This window comes from Oncorhynchus nerka, linkage group LG2 (genome assembly GCF_034236695.1).
Source record: "Oncorhynchus nerka isolate Pitt River linkage group LG2, Oner_Uvic_2.0, whole genome shotgun sequence".
NCBI lineage: Eukaryota > Metazoa > Chordata > Actinopteri > Salmoniformes > Salmonidae > Oncorhynchus > Oncorhynchus nerka.
In genome coordinates this window covers 75,928,195-75,940,832 of record NC_088397.1, presented here as the reverse complement: position 1 = coordinate 75,940,832, position 12,638 = coordinate 75,928,195, and the positions used below count along the sequence as shown (strand labels likewise).

The 12,638-nt window shown below is 42.6% G+C and overlaps 1 protein-coding gene across 1 annotated transcript in view; it reads right to left on the bottom strand.

Moving 5' to 3' along the window:
- Positions 1 to 12,638, bottom strand: part of LOC115117971 (phosphatidylinositol 4-phosphate 3-kinase C2 domain-containing subunit beta-like) — a 93,511-nt gene that overhangs the window by 19,362 nt on the left and 61,511 nt on the right. Inside the window, 5 exon segments of the mRNA XM_065002726.1 lie at positions 91 to 379; positions 1,395 to 1,489; positions 1,604 to 1,697; positions 2,630 to 2,818; positions 6,723 to 6,865. Coding sequence (XP_064858798.1) covers positions 91 to 379; positions 1,395 to 1,489; positions 1,604 to 1,697; positions 2,630 to 2,818; positions 6,723 to 6,865 — 810 coding nt within the window.

Genomic DNA, 12,638 nt, shown 5'->3' with positions numbered 1-12,638 from the left:
GCAAACACACAGGAGCAAACACACACACACAGTAAAACACACAGGAGCAAACACACACACACACGCACGTACACTAACACAAGCAAGTACCTGTATGTTGATGGCTTTGACCAGCATGCCAGGGTTAAGGGGGAGACGGCAGCTGCTACTGACTGAGAAGAACTGCCTGACCTCCTCCAGTCCCTCTCGAAGGATGGCCTGTCTGCTGGAGGGAGAGGTGTCCCGGACACGTTGGGCTACTTTAGCCAGGATGGTGATCAGCCAGCACTGCCTGTCAAACTCCTCTCGGAGACCCCGACCCACACAGCACAGCAGGCCTGCTAACAGGTGCTGGTACCTCCCACTGAACTGACTGTCCTGCAGAGAGTCCTTCAACAACCTGGGAGAGAGGAAATGTATCTGACTATTGTTCATGTGGTCCACTGTGCAGTACTGTGTACATTTATTCATGTGAGTATTTGACAAATGTGTACTTTGTGTTCAGGCCCAGTATTCATGAAACATCTCCCAGTGCTCCTCTAGCATCAGTTTAGCCTTTAAATCATAATGGTTAACAGGGTGGTCCTGATCCTAGATCAGCAATCCTACTTCTTATGAATATGGGCCCTGATGTAATCGTGTTAACTCATTTTTAAGAATATTTTTTATTCATCATCCAGTGAGTTTGTTGAAGTATTTCCCAATCTGTCCAGCAGGTGGAAACATGTTTGCCCTACTGAAGACAAAGCATCAATGACATTGTCCTACATTATAGCAGTGTCATGTATGGAACGCTGTACTTTACTTTTTAGTTGTGTGTGTCTGTGAGCCTACATGAGGTTGTGTGTGTCTGTGAGCCTACATGAGGTTGTGTGTGTCTGTGAGCCTACATCAGGTTGTGTGTGTCTGTGAGCCTACATCAGGTTGTGTGTGTCTGTGAGCCTACATCAGGTTGTGTGTGTCTGTGAGCCTACATCAGGTTGTGTGTGTCTGTGAGCCTACATCAGGTTGTGTGTGTCTGTGAGCCTACATCAGGTTGTGTGTGTCTGTGAGCCTACATCAGGTTGTGTGTGTCTGTGAGCCTACATCAGGTTGTGTGTATCTGTGAGCCTACATCAGGTTGTGTGTGTCTGTGAGCCTACATCAGGTTGTGTGTGTCTGTGAGCATACATCAGGTTTGTGTGTGTCTGTGAGCCTACATCAGGTTGTGTGTGTCTGTGAGCCTACATCAGGTTTGTGTGTGTCTGTGAGCCTACATCAGGTTGTGTGTGTCTGTGAGCCTACATCAGGTTGTGTGTGTCTGTGAGCCTACATCAGGTTGTGTGTGTCTGTGAGCCTACATCAGGTTGTGTGTGAAGACAAAAGGAAAGCTGAGTGTGTCTTGATGCATGAGCTGATATGTGTGTAAGTCTCACCAGAAGAGATAGTGTGCAATGCGCATGTCCCCTATGGCTCTCCGTAGCAGGAAACGCACCAACGGGCTGTCCAGGTAACACTCATATTTCAGAGCCTGCGAGAGAGCGTGAGGGTGAGAGAGACCGATTGAGAGAGTTGGTTAGATGCTCCACAAAGCCCTCTAATGAGGTGTTTGTATGGTAATCATAAGGCATTGGTACAGTGTTACCTGCACCAGCTGTGGTAGGAAGTCCAGCAGCTCAGGGTCAGAGATAGAGTCCATCCACTGTACTGCAGTATGCCTCAGCTCCTGATCAGGGAACCTAACACACATTCAATACATTTGGCTTTATATTATTACATTGTTTCAATCCAAAATAAATAAATATCTGAGAGATCAAACAAATGCTTGGACCTCATTAATCACTGAACTGTCATTTTTAAAAGAGGATGATGCATGTGATGTCATGTCATGTATGTTGCCATGCTGGTTGTGAACTCATGGTATTTATATTATCGCTTGCACAGTGCTCCTTGGGATGTTTAAAGCTTGGGAAATCTTTTTGTATCCAAATCCGGCTTTAAACTTCTTCACAACAGTATCTCGGACCTGCCTGGTGTGTTCCTTGTTCTTCATGATTTTAACAGACCTCTGAGACACAGTGCAGGTGCATTTATACGGAGACTTGATTACACACAGGTGGATTGTATTTATCATCATTAGTCATTTAGGTCAACATTGGATCATTCAGAGATCCTCACTGAACTTCTAGAGAGAGTTTGCTGCACTGAAAGTAAAGGGGCTGAATAATTTTGCACGCCCAATTTTTCAGTTTTTGATTTGTTAAAAAAGTTTGAAATATCCAATAAATGTCGTTCCACTTCATGATTGTGTCCCACTTGTTGTTGATTCTTCACAAAAAAATACAGATTTATATCTTTATGTTTGAAGCCTGAAATGTGGCAAAAGGTCGCAAAGTTCAAGGGGGCCGAATACTTTCGCAAGGCACTGTATATTCCAGAACAGGATTCTAAGCCTGTCAGGTCCACCCCCACCTCTGACCATGACCCCAAACTGCCAGCATGTCTGTGGTCCACACGAACACCTCCAGCCTGGACATATCATGACAAGGTTGAATTGTGACCACAGGTCTTCTGGCGACAATTGCCCAGTGACCGTTTCACTGGCAAGTGTTGCCCCAGAAACCATTGCCTGGCAACCACATGCACACATGCAAACACACAGTCCCCTTACGTGGCATGCAGCAGGCCCAGTGCGTGGTGGTGGTTGAGACATGCCCACTGGCGGAGCAGGGCATAGATATCTGACAGACATGCCCACTCCCAGCGGGGGGCACTAGCCAGCACCAGGGGCAGGGCACCACTCTCTGACTGGCAGAACGAACGCTTCTCCCACAACAGACGCTTGTCCTCTGGAGTCAACCTGGACAGACAGAGAGACACAGAGAGAGAGAGAGACACACAGAGAGAGACACAGAGAGAGAGAGAGACAGAGAGACACACAAAGAGAGAGAGACAGAGAGAGAGAGAGATACACACAGAGAGAGAGACACACACAGAGAGAGAGAGACACAGAGAGAGAAACACAGAGACACAGAGAGAGAGAGAGACACACAGAGACACAGAGAGAGACACAGAGACACAGAGAGAGAGAGACAGAGAGAGAGAGAGAGAGAGAGAGAGAGAGAGAGACAGAGAGAGAGAGAGACACAGAGAGAGAGAGAGACAGAGAGAGAGAGAGAGATACACACAGAGAGAGAGACACACACAGAGAGAGAGAGACACAGAGAGAGAAACACAGAGACACAGAGAGAGAGAGAGACACACAGAGACACAGAGAGAGACACAGAGACACAGAGAGAGAGAGACAGAGAGAGAGAGAGAGAGAGAGAGAGAGAGAGACAGAGAGAGAGATACACACAGAGAGAGAGACACACACAGAGAGAGAGAGACACAGAGAGAGAAACACAGAGACACAGAGAGAGAGAGAGACACACAGAGACACAGAGAGAGACACAGAGACACAGAGAGAGAGAGACAGAGAGAGAGAGAGAGAGAGAGAGAGAGAGAGAGACAGAGAGAGAGAGAGAGAGAGACACAGAGAGAGAGAATAAATTTAAACTGACATTAATATTGAGCTTGAGAGTGGGGGAAAGAGAGGGGAATATAGAGAGAAGGGAGGGGTAAAAAGAGTGAAACAGTTGGAAATAAAGGGAGAAATACTGTATATTTTGGTGTTGCTCTCAGCAGCATTAGATGGCCTCTCTCCACTGTAATAAAGAGATAGATAATCTAGGTTACCCAGAAGTAAAATAATTTTGGGAAAGTTTGTCATTTCCTGTTTTACTTCTGGGGGAATGTCGTTAACAATTGTGATTACCTTTGTGTGAAGAAAGGAAGTGAAGTCTCCTCTCTCGTAAATGGAAACTATCGGACAAACCTCTCTGTTCCGCTAATTTCACCCGTGTTTATCATGGACAAAGATTCTCTTTTCAGGAATTTCAGCCTATTTTGACTTTGTGGCTGTGGAATCTAGTGGAATATGTGTATGTTTGTATCCCTGTCTCAATCAACAGACACAGGTTCATATGTGTATGTTTGTATCCTTGTCTCAATCAACAGACACAGGTTCATATGTGTATGTTTGTATCCCTGTCTCAATCAACAGACACAGGTTCATATGTGTATCCTTGTCTCAATCAACAGACACAGGTTCATATGTGTATGTTTGTATCCTTGTCTCAATCAACAGACACAGGTTCATATGTGTATATTTGTATCCTTGTCTCAATCAACAGACACAGGTTAATGTGTGTATGTTTGTATCCTTGTCTCAATCAACAGACACAGGTTAATGTGTATGTTTGTATCCTTGTCTCAATCAACAGACACAGGTTAATGTGTGTATGTTTGTATCCTTGTCTCAATCAACAGACACAGGTTAATGTGTGTATGTTTGTATCCTTGTCTCAATCAACAGACACAGGTTCATATGTGTATGTTTGTATCCTTGTCTCAATCAACAGACACAGGTTCATATGTGTATGTTTGTATCCTTGTCTCAATCAACAGACACAGGTTTCTGTTCTCCAAAAGCTCTAGCAGAAACACATAGAGCAGAGGGCTAGAAAAATACTTGTCTTTGTTACTATTGGATGGGTTATCCTTGGTAAGGTTGTTTCCATTGGCTGAATATACTGTGTCATTGTTGGGATTGGTTTATCCAGCTGGACAACAGTTGTTGCTATTGGATGAGCTCATCTGATCAACTTCCTGCTTGGAGCCTGATATTGGATGGAAATACTTTTCTTTAATGAATTATTCATCAGCAATGATAAATCTAGTGTTTTTCAATATAATATTAAACTGATCCTGACCATTAATCATCATTGTAGAAGTTTTTGAATGTGTGCACATTGGGGCTGGGAGGTATACCGTATTTTCCTTTATACCGATATTGATGCACGGACCAGTTTTGGTTTTTAGTTTGCCTTCTATAACGGTATTTGAATGTTTCACTTGTTAAATGTGATACACTGTGTGGAATGTCCATTTTTATAGTTTACTCCGCTACTTGAGTCACCTCTCTCTGCTCTCGCTCCATGCCGCTTTCCACACAGACCTAGTCCCGCCCCACAGACCTAGTCCCGCCCCACAGACCTAGTCCCGCCCCACAGACCTAGTCCTGCCCCACAGACCTAGTCCCGCCACACAGACCTAGTCCCGCCCCACAGACCTAGTCCCGCCCCACAGACCTAGTCCCGCCCCACAGACTAACACTATTAGTTTGTGTTTCCTACATCTGAAAACAGTTAGTTTGTCTTAACTAAGCATGTTTTGGTTAAACTGCAACATTCGGTAAAAAATAAGGCCTAGATTTTTTTGCCCATATCACACAGCCCTACGTGGGGAAATGACCTTAAATTAATGACCTTAAATTAGCGCAGGAAATGCAGAAATGGATGAAAATGCAGAAAAAAATTGGTTGAAGTTTAATTGAACAGTATAAAACAACCAGAATGGAGAAAGACCCATCAATATCACTTACAATGTATGTGTTACCACCCTTGGGTCACACACAAGCACATTTAAAACTTGTATTATTCAAAAACATGAAATACCGTCATAAATTTGAAAAATACTGTGATATGATATTTTGGCCATATCGTCCAGCCCTAGTGCACATTCTAGTCAAAAGCCTCATAGGTTGACATTAAGACATTCCTGGTTATTTAGAGGTCAAGAGAGTAGAGGGAAAGGCACAAAGCAAACATTGAACAAACATCAAAACACAAAGAGCACATTCCCTTCCATCTTTCAAAGGCACGCTCCAAAGCCCATTTACAGAATCATGCTTGGAAGTAAACATCAAAACACTGGTCCAAGATAAACATGGTTCGTTTATCTCTCTTACAACACACAAGAAAGATCATAAACTATGACAACGTCTAATGGATTAAACACTACACTGTGGGGACCAAAACATTTATTCTCATTCAAAGTCCTGTTTTCCTAACCTTAAACCCACCCCTTAACCTTAAACCCATAACTTAACCTTAAACCCATAACTTAAACAGAACTCCTAACTCTAATTGTAACGCTAAAATAGCTTTTTTCCTTTTGGGGACTGGCGAAATGTCCTCACTTGTCTGGTTTTCCCTTGTTTTACTATCCTTTTGAGGACTTCTGATACCCACAAGGAAAGTAACCCCCCCCCACCCCCCCCCCCCCCACACACACACACACACACACAGACACACAGGGGACAAGAGAGGAGAGAAGGGGGGAGAGAAAGGGGGATGGGGAGAATAGAGGGGAGAGGAGAAAGGATGGGTGTATAATATAATCTGGGGCAGATTCACCACCAGCTGCTGCTATGACATCAACTAAAACCCCCTCCTCTTTCCCCATCCCCCCTCCCAATACCATCCCCAGAGCACCACACTGCCCACATATCATGTCTCTCTTCCTGTTCTGTCCATTACGAACCCATTAACACCCTTGAAGAACTTATACAGCTGAATGCTTCGATGTTAGGTTTGCACACTTGCACAGGAACATACAGTACACAACAACTCTTACTGTTCTAATGCAGTGTAAGAGTGACTTGAAGTGATGAAGTGGATGACTATGTTAGTCTGACAGGACTGTTCTGTCATCTCATGGAAAGAGAGTAGAAAGGTAGCGTGATAGAGAGCGAGACTGATGGACAGACGGCAAGTCAGCCAAACAGCCAGCCAGACAGACGGCCAGCCAGACAGCCAGCCAGATGGCCAGCCAGACAGACAGCCAGCCAGACGGCCAGCCAGCCAGAATAATTGTCTCACCAGAAAAGTGACTTCTTGTGCAGAACGTCCTGTAGTTGTCTCTGGCTGTGCTGGTCCAGTCTGGAGAAGTCATACTGGGGACTGAACTCTGCAGGAGGGGGGGTACTGAAGTGCACCTCAAATGACGACGTTGGGAAGTCCACCTAGAGAAAGAGGTCAGAGGTCACTAACAACAACACCAATATTCTGCATGAAGTGTTGTGATGAGGCAAACATACTTCAATAACTAAATATGTTTTGATTTATAATCATTGTTACTCTCACAGATATGAAAACACGCAATACACATCGAGTATGGAGAGTAACAATACTGACTGTTATAGAGCAGCTGGACAAGGTAATGTGTGTATGGAGAGTAACAATACTGACTGTTATAGAGCAGCTGGACAAGGTAATGTGCGTATGGAGAGTAACAATACTGACTGTTATAGAGCAGCTGGACAAGGTAATGTGTGTATGGAGAGTAACAATACTGACTGTTATAGAGCAGCTGGACAAGGTAATGTGTGTATGGAGAGTAACAATACTGACTGTTATAGAGCAGCTGGACAAGGTAAAGTGTGTATGGAGAGTAACAATACTGACTGTTATAGAGCAGCTGGACAAGGTAATGTGTGTATGGAGAGTAACAATACTGACTGTTATAGAGCAGCTGGACAAGGTAATGTGTGTATGGAGAGTAACAATACTGACTGTTATAGAGCAGCTGGACAAGGTAAAGTGTGTATGGAGAGTAACAATACTGACTGTTATAGAGCAGCTGGACAAGGTAAAGTGTGTATGGAGAGTAACAATACTGACTGTTATAGAGCAGCTGGACAAGGTAATGTGTGTATGGAGAGTAACAATACTGACTGTTATAGAGCAGCTGGACAAGGTAATGTGTGTATGGAGAGTAACAATACTGACTGTTATAGAGCAGCTGGACAAGGTAATGTGTGTATGGAGAGTAACAATACTGACTGTTATAGAGCAGCTGGACAAGGTAATGTGTGTATGGAGAGTAACAATACTGACTGTTATAGAGCAGCTGGACAAGGTAACGTGTGTATGGAGAGTAACAATACTGACTGTTATAGAGCAGCTGGACAAGGTAATGTGTGTATGGAGAGTAACAATACTGACTGTTATAGAGCAACTGGACAAGGTAATGTGTGTATGGAGAGTAACAATACTGACTGTTATAGAGCAGCTGGACAAGGTAATGTGTGTATGGAGAGTAACAATACTGACTGTTATAGAGCAGCTGGACAAGGTAACGTGTGTATGGAGAGTAACAATACTGACTGTTATAGAGCAGCTGGACAAGGTAATGTGTGTATGGAGAGTAACAATACTGACTGTTATAGAGCAACTGGACAAGGTAACGTGTGTATGGAGAGTAACAATACTGACTGTTATAGAGCAGCTGGACAAGGTAACGTGTGTATGGAGAGTAACAATACTGACTGTTATAGAGCAGCTGGACAAGGTAACGTGTGTATGGAGAGTAACAATACTGACTGTTATAGAGCAGCTGGACAAGGTAACGTGTGTATGGAGAGTAACAATACTGACTGTTATAAAGCAACTGGACAAGGTAATGTGTGTATGGAGAGAAACAATACTGACTGTTATAGAGCAGCTGGACAAGGTAATGTGTGTATGGAGAGTAACAATACTGACTGTTATAAAGCAACTGGACAAGGTAATGTGTGTATGGAGAGTAACAATACTGACTGTTATAAAGCAACTGGACAAGGTAATGTGTGTATGGAGAGTAAAAATACTGACTATTATAGAGCAGCTGGACAAGGTAACGTGTGTATGGAGAGTAACAATACTGACTGTTATAGAGCAGCTGGACAAGGTAATGTGTGTATGGAGAGTAACAATACTGATTGTTATAGAGCAGCTGGACAAGGTAATGTGTGTATGGAGAGTAACAATACTGACTATTATAGAGCAGCTGGACAAGGTAATGTGTGTATGGAGAGTAACAATACTGACTGTTATAGAGCAGCTGGACAAGGTAATGTGTGTATGGAGAGTAACAATACTGACTGTTATAGAGCAGCTGGACAAGGTAATGTGTGTATGGAGAGTAACAATACTGACTGTTATAGAGCAACTGGACAAGGTAATGTGTGTATGGAGAGTAACAATACTGACTGTTATTGAGCAGCTGGACAAGGTAATGTGTATATGGAGAGTAACAATACTGACTGTTATAGAGCAGCTGGACAAGCTAATGTGTGTATGGAGAGTAACAATACTGACTGTTATAGAGCAGCTGGACAAGGTAACGTGTGTATGGAGAGTAACAATACTGACAGTTATAGAGCAGCTGGACAAGGTAACGTGTGTATGGAGAGTAACAATACTGACTGTTATAGAGCAACTGGACAAGGTAACGTGTGTATGGAGAGTAACAATACTGACTGTTATAGAGCAACTGGACAAGGTAATGTGTGTATGGAGAGTAACAATACTGACTGTTATAGAGCAGCTGGACAAGGTAATGTGCGTATGGAGAGTAACAATACTGACTGTTATAGAGCAACTGGACAAGGTAATGTGTGTATGGAGAGTAACAATACTGACTGTTATAGAGCAGCTGGACAAGGTAATGTGTGTATGGAGAGTAACAATACTGACTGTTATAGAGCAGCTGGACAAGGTAATGTGTGTATGGAGAGTAACAATACTGACTGGTATAGAGCAACTGGACAAGGTAATGTGTGTATGGAGAGTAACAATACTGACTGTTATAGAGCAGCTGGACAAGGTAATGTGTGTATGGAGAGTAACAATACTGACTGTTATAGAGCAACTGGACAAGGTAAAGTGTGTATGGAGAGTAACAATACTGACTATTATAGAGCAGCTGGACAAGGTAATGTGTGTATGGAGAGTAACAATACTGACTGTTATAGAGCAGCTGGACAAGGTAATGTGTGTATGGAGAGTAACAATACTGACTATTATAGAGCAGCTGGACAATGTAATGTGTGTATGGAGAGTAACAATACTGACTGTTATAGAGCAGCTGGACAAGGTAATGTGTGTATGGAGAGTAACAATACTGACTGTTATAGAGCAGCTGGACAAGGTAACGTGTGTATGGAGAGTAACAATACTGACTGTTATAGAGCAGCTGGACAAGGTAACGTGTGTATGGAGAGTAACAATACTGACTGTTATAGAGCAGCTGGACAAGGTAATGTGTGTATGGAGAGTAACAATACTGACTGTTATAGAGCAACTGGACAAGGTAATGTGTGTATGGAGAGTAACAATACTGACTGTTATAGAGCAACTGGACAAGGTAATGTGTGTATGGAGAGTAACAATACTGACTGTTATAGAGCAGCTGGACAAGGTAATGTGTGTATGGAGAGTAACAATACTGACTGTTATAGAGCAGCTGGACAAGGTAACGTGTGTATGGAGAGTAACAATACTGACTGTTATAGAGCAGCTGGACAAGGTAATGTGTGTATGGAGAGTAACAATACTGACTGTTATAGAGCAACTGGACAAGGTAACGTGTGTATGGAGAGTAACAATACTGACTGTTATAGAGCAGCTGGACAAGGTAACGTGTGTATGGAGAGTAACAATACTGACTGTTATAGAGCAGCTGGACAAGGTAATGTGTGTATGGAGAGTAACAATACTGACTGTTATAAAGCAACTGGACAAGGTAATGTGTGTATGGAGAGTAACAATACTGACTGTTATAGAGCAGCTGGACAAGGTAATGTGTGTATGGAGAGTAACAATACTGACTGTTATAAAGCAACTGGACAAGGTAATGTGTGTATGGAGAGTAAAAATACTGACTATTATAGAGCAGCTGGACAAGGTAACGTGTGTATGGAGAGTAACAATACTGACTGTTATAGAGCAGCTGGACAAGGTAATGTGTGTATGGAGAGTAACAATACTGATTGTTATAGAGCAGCTGGACAAGGTAATGTGTGTATGGAGAGTAACAATACTGACTATTATAGAGCAGCTGGACAAGGTAATGTGTGTATGGAGAGTAACAATACTGACTGTTATAGAGCAGCTGGACAAGGTAATGTGTGTATGGAGAGTAACAATACTGACTGTTATAGAGCAGCTGGACAAGGTAATGTGTGTATGGAGAGTAACAATACTGACTGTTATAGAGCAGCTGGACAAGGTAATGTGTGTATGGAGAGTAACAATACTGACTGTTATAGAGCAACTGGACAAGGTAATGTGTGTATGGAGAGTAACAATACTGACTGTTATTGAGCAGCTGGACAAGGTAATGTGTATATGGAGAGTAACAATACTGACTGTTATAGAGCAGCTGGACAAGCTAATGTGTGTATGGAGAGTAACAATACTGACTGTTATAGAGCAGCTGGACAAGGTAACGTGTGTATGGAGAGTAACAATACTGACAGTTATAGAGCAGCTGGACAAGGTAACGTGTGTACGGAGAGTAACAATACTGACTGTTATAGAGCAACTGGACAAGGTAATGTGTGTATGGAGAGTAACAATACTGACTGTTATAAAGCAACTGGACAAGGTAATGTGTGTATGGAGAGTAACAATACTGACTGTTATAGAGCAGCTGGACAAGGTAATGTGTGTATGGAGAGTAACAATACTGACTGTTATAAAGCAACTGGACAAGGTAATGTGTGTATGGAGAGTAACAATACTGACTGTTAAAAAGCAACTGGACAAGGTAATGTGTGTATGGAGAGTAAAAATACTGACTATTATAGAGCAGCTGGACAAGGTAACGTGTGTATGGAGAGTAACAATACTGACTGTTATAGAGCAGCTGGACAAGGTAATGTGTGTATGGAGAGTAACAATACTGATTGTTATAGAGCAGCTGGACAAGGTAATGTGTGTATGGAGAGTAACAATACTGACTATTATAGAGCAGCTGGACAAGGTAATGTGTGTATGGAGAGTAACAATACTGACTGTTATAGAGCAGCTGGACAAGGTAACGTGTGTATGGAGAGTAACAATACTGACAGTTATAGAGCAGCTGGACAAGGTAACGTGTGTATGGAGAGTAACAATACTGACTGTTATAGAGCAACTGGACAAGGTAATGTGTGTATGGAGAGTAACAATACTGACTGTTATAGAGCAACTGGACAAGGTAATGTGTGTATGGAGAGTAACAATACTGACTGTTATAGAGCAGCTGGACAAGGTAATGTGCGTATGGAGAGTAACAATACTGACTGTTATAGAGCAACTGGACAAGGTAATGTGTGTATGGAGAGTAACAATACTGACTGTTATAGAGCAGCTGGACAAGGTAACGTGTGTATGGAGAGTGACAATACTGACAGTTATAGAGCAGCTGGACAAGGTAACGTGTGTATGGAGAGTAACAATACTGACTGTTATAGAGCAACTGGACAAGGTAATGTGTGTATGGAGAGTAACAATACTGACTGTTATAGAGCAACTGGACAAGGTAATGTGTGTATGGAGAGTAACAATACTGACTGTTATAGAGCAGCTGGACAAGGTAATGTGCGTATGGAGAGTAACAATACTGACTGTTATAGAGCAACTGGACAAGGTAATGTGTGTATGGAGAGTAACAATACTGACTGTTATAGAGCAGCTGGACAAGGTAATGTGTGTATGGAGAGTAACAATACTGACTGTTATAGAGCAGCTGGACAAGGTAATGTGTGTATGGAGAGTAACAATACTGACTGGTATAGAGCAACTGGACAAGGTAATGTGTGTATGGAGAGTAACAATACTGACTGTTATAGAGCAGCTGGACAAGGTAATGTGTGTATGGAGAGTAACAATACTGACTGTTATAGAGCAACTGGACAAGGTAAAGTGTGTATGGAGAGTAACAATACTGACTATTATAGAGCAGCTGGACAAGGTAATGTGTGTATGGAG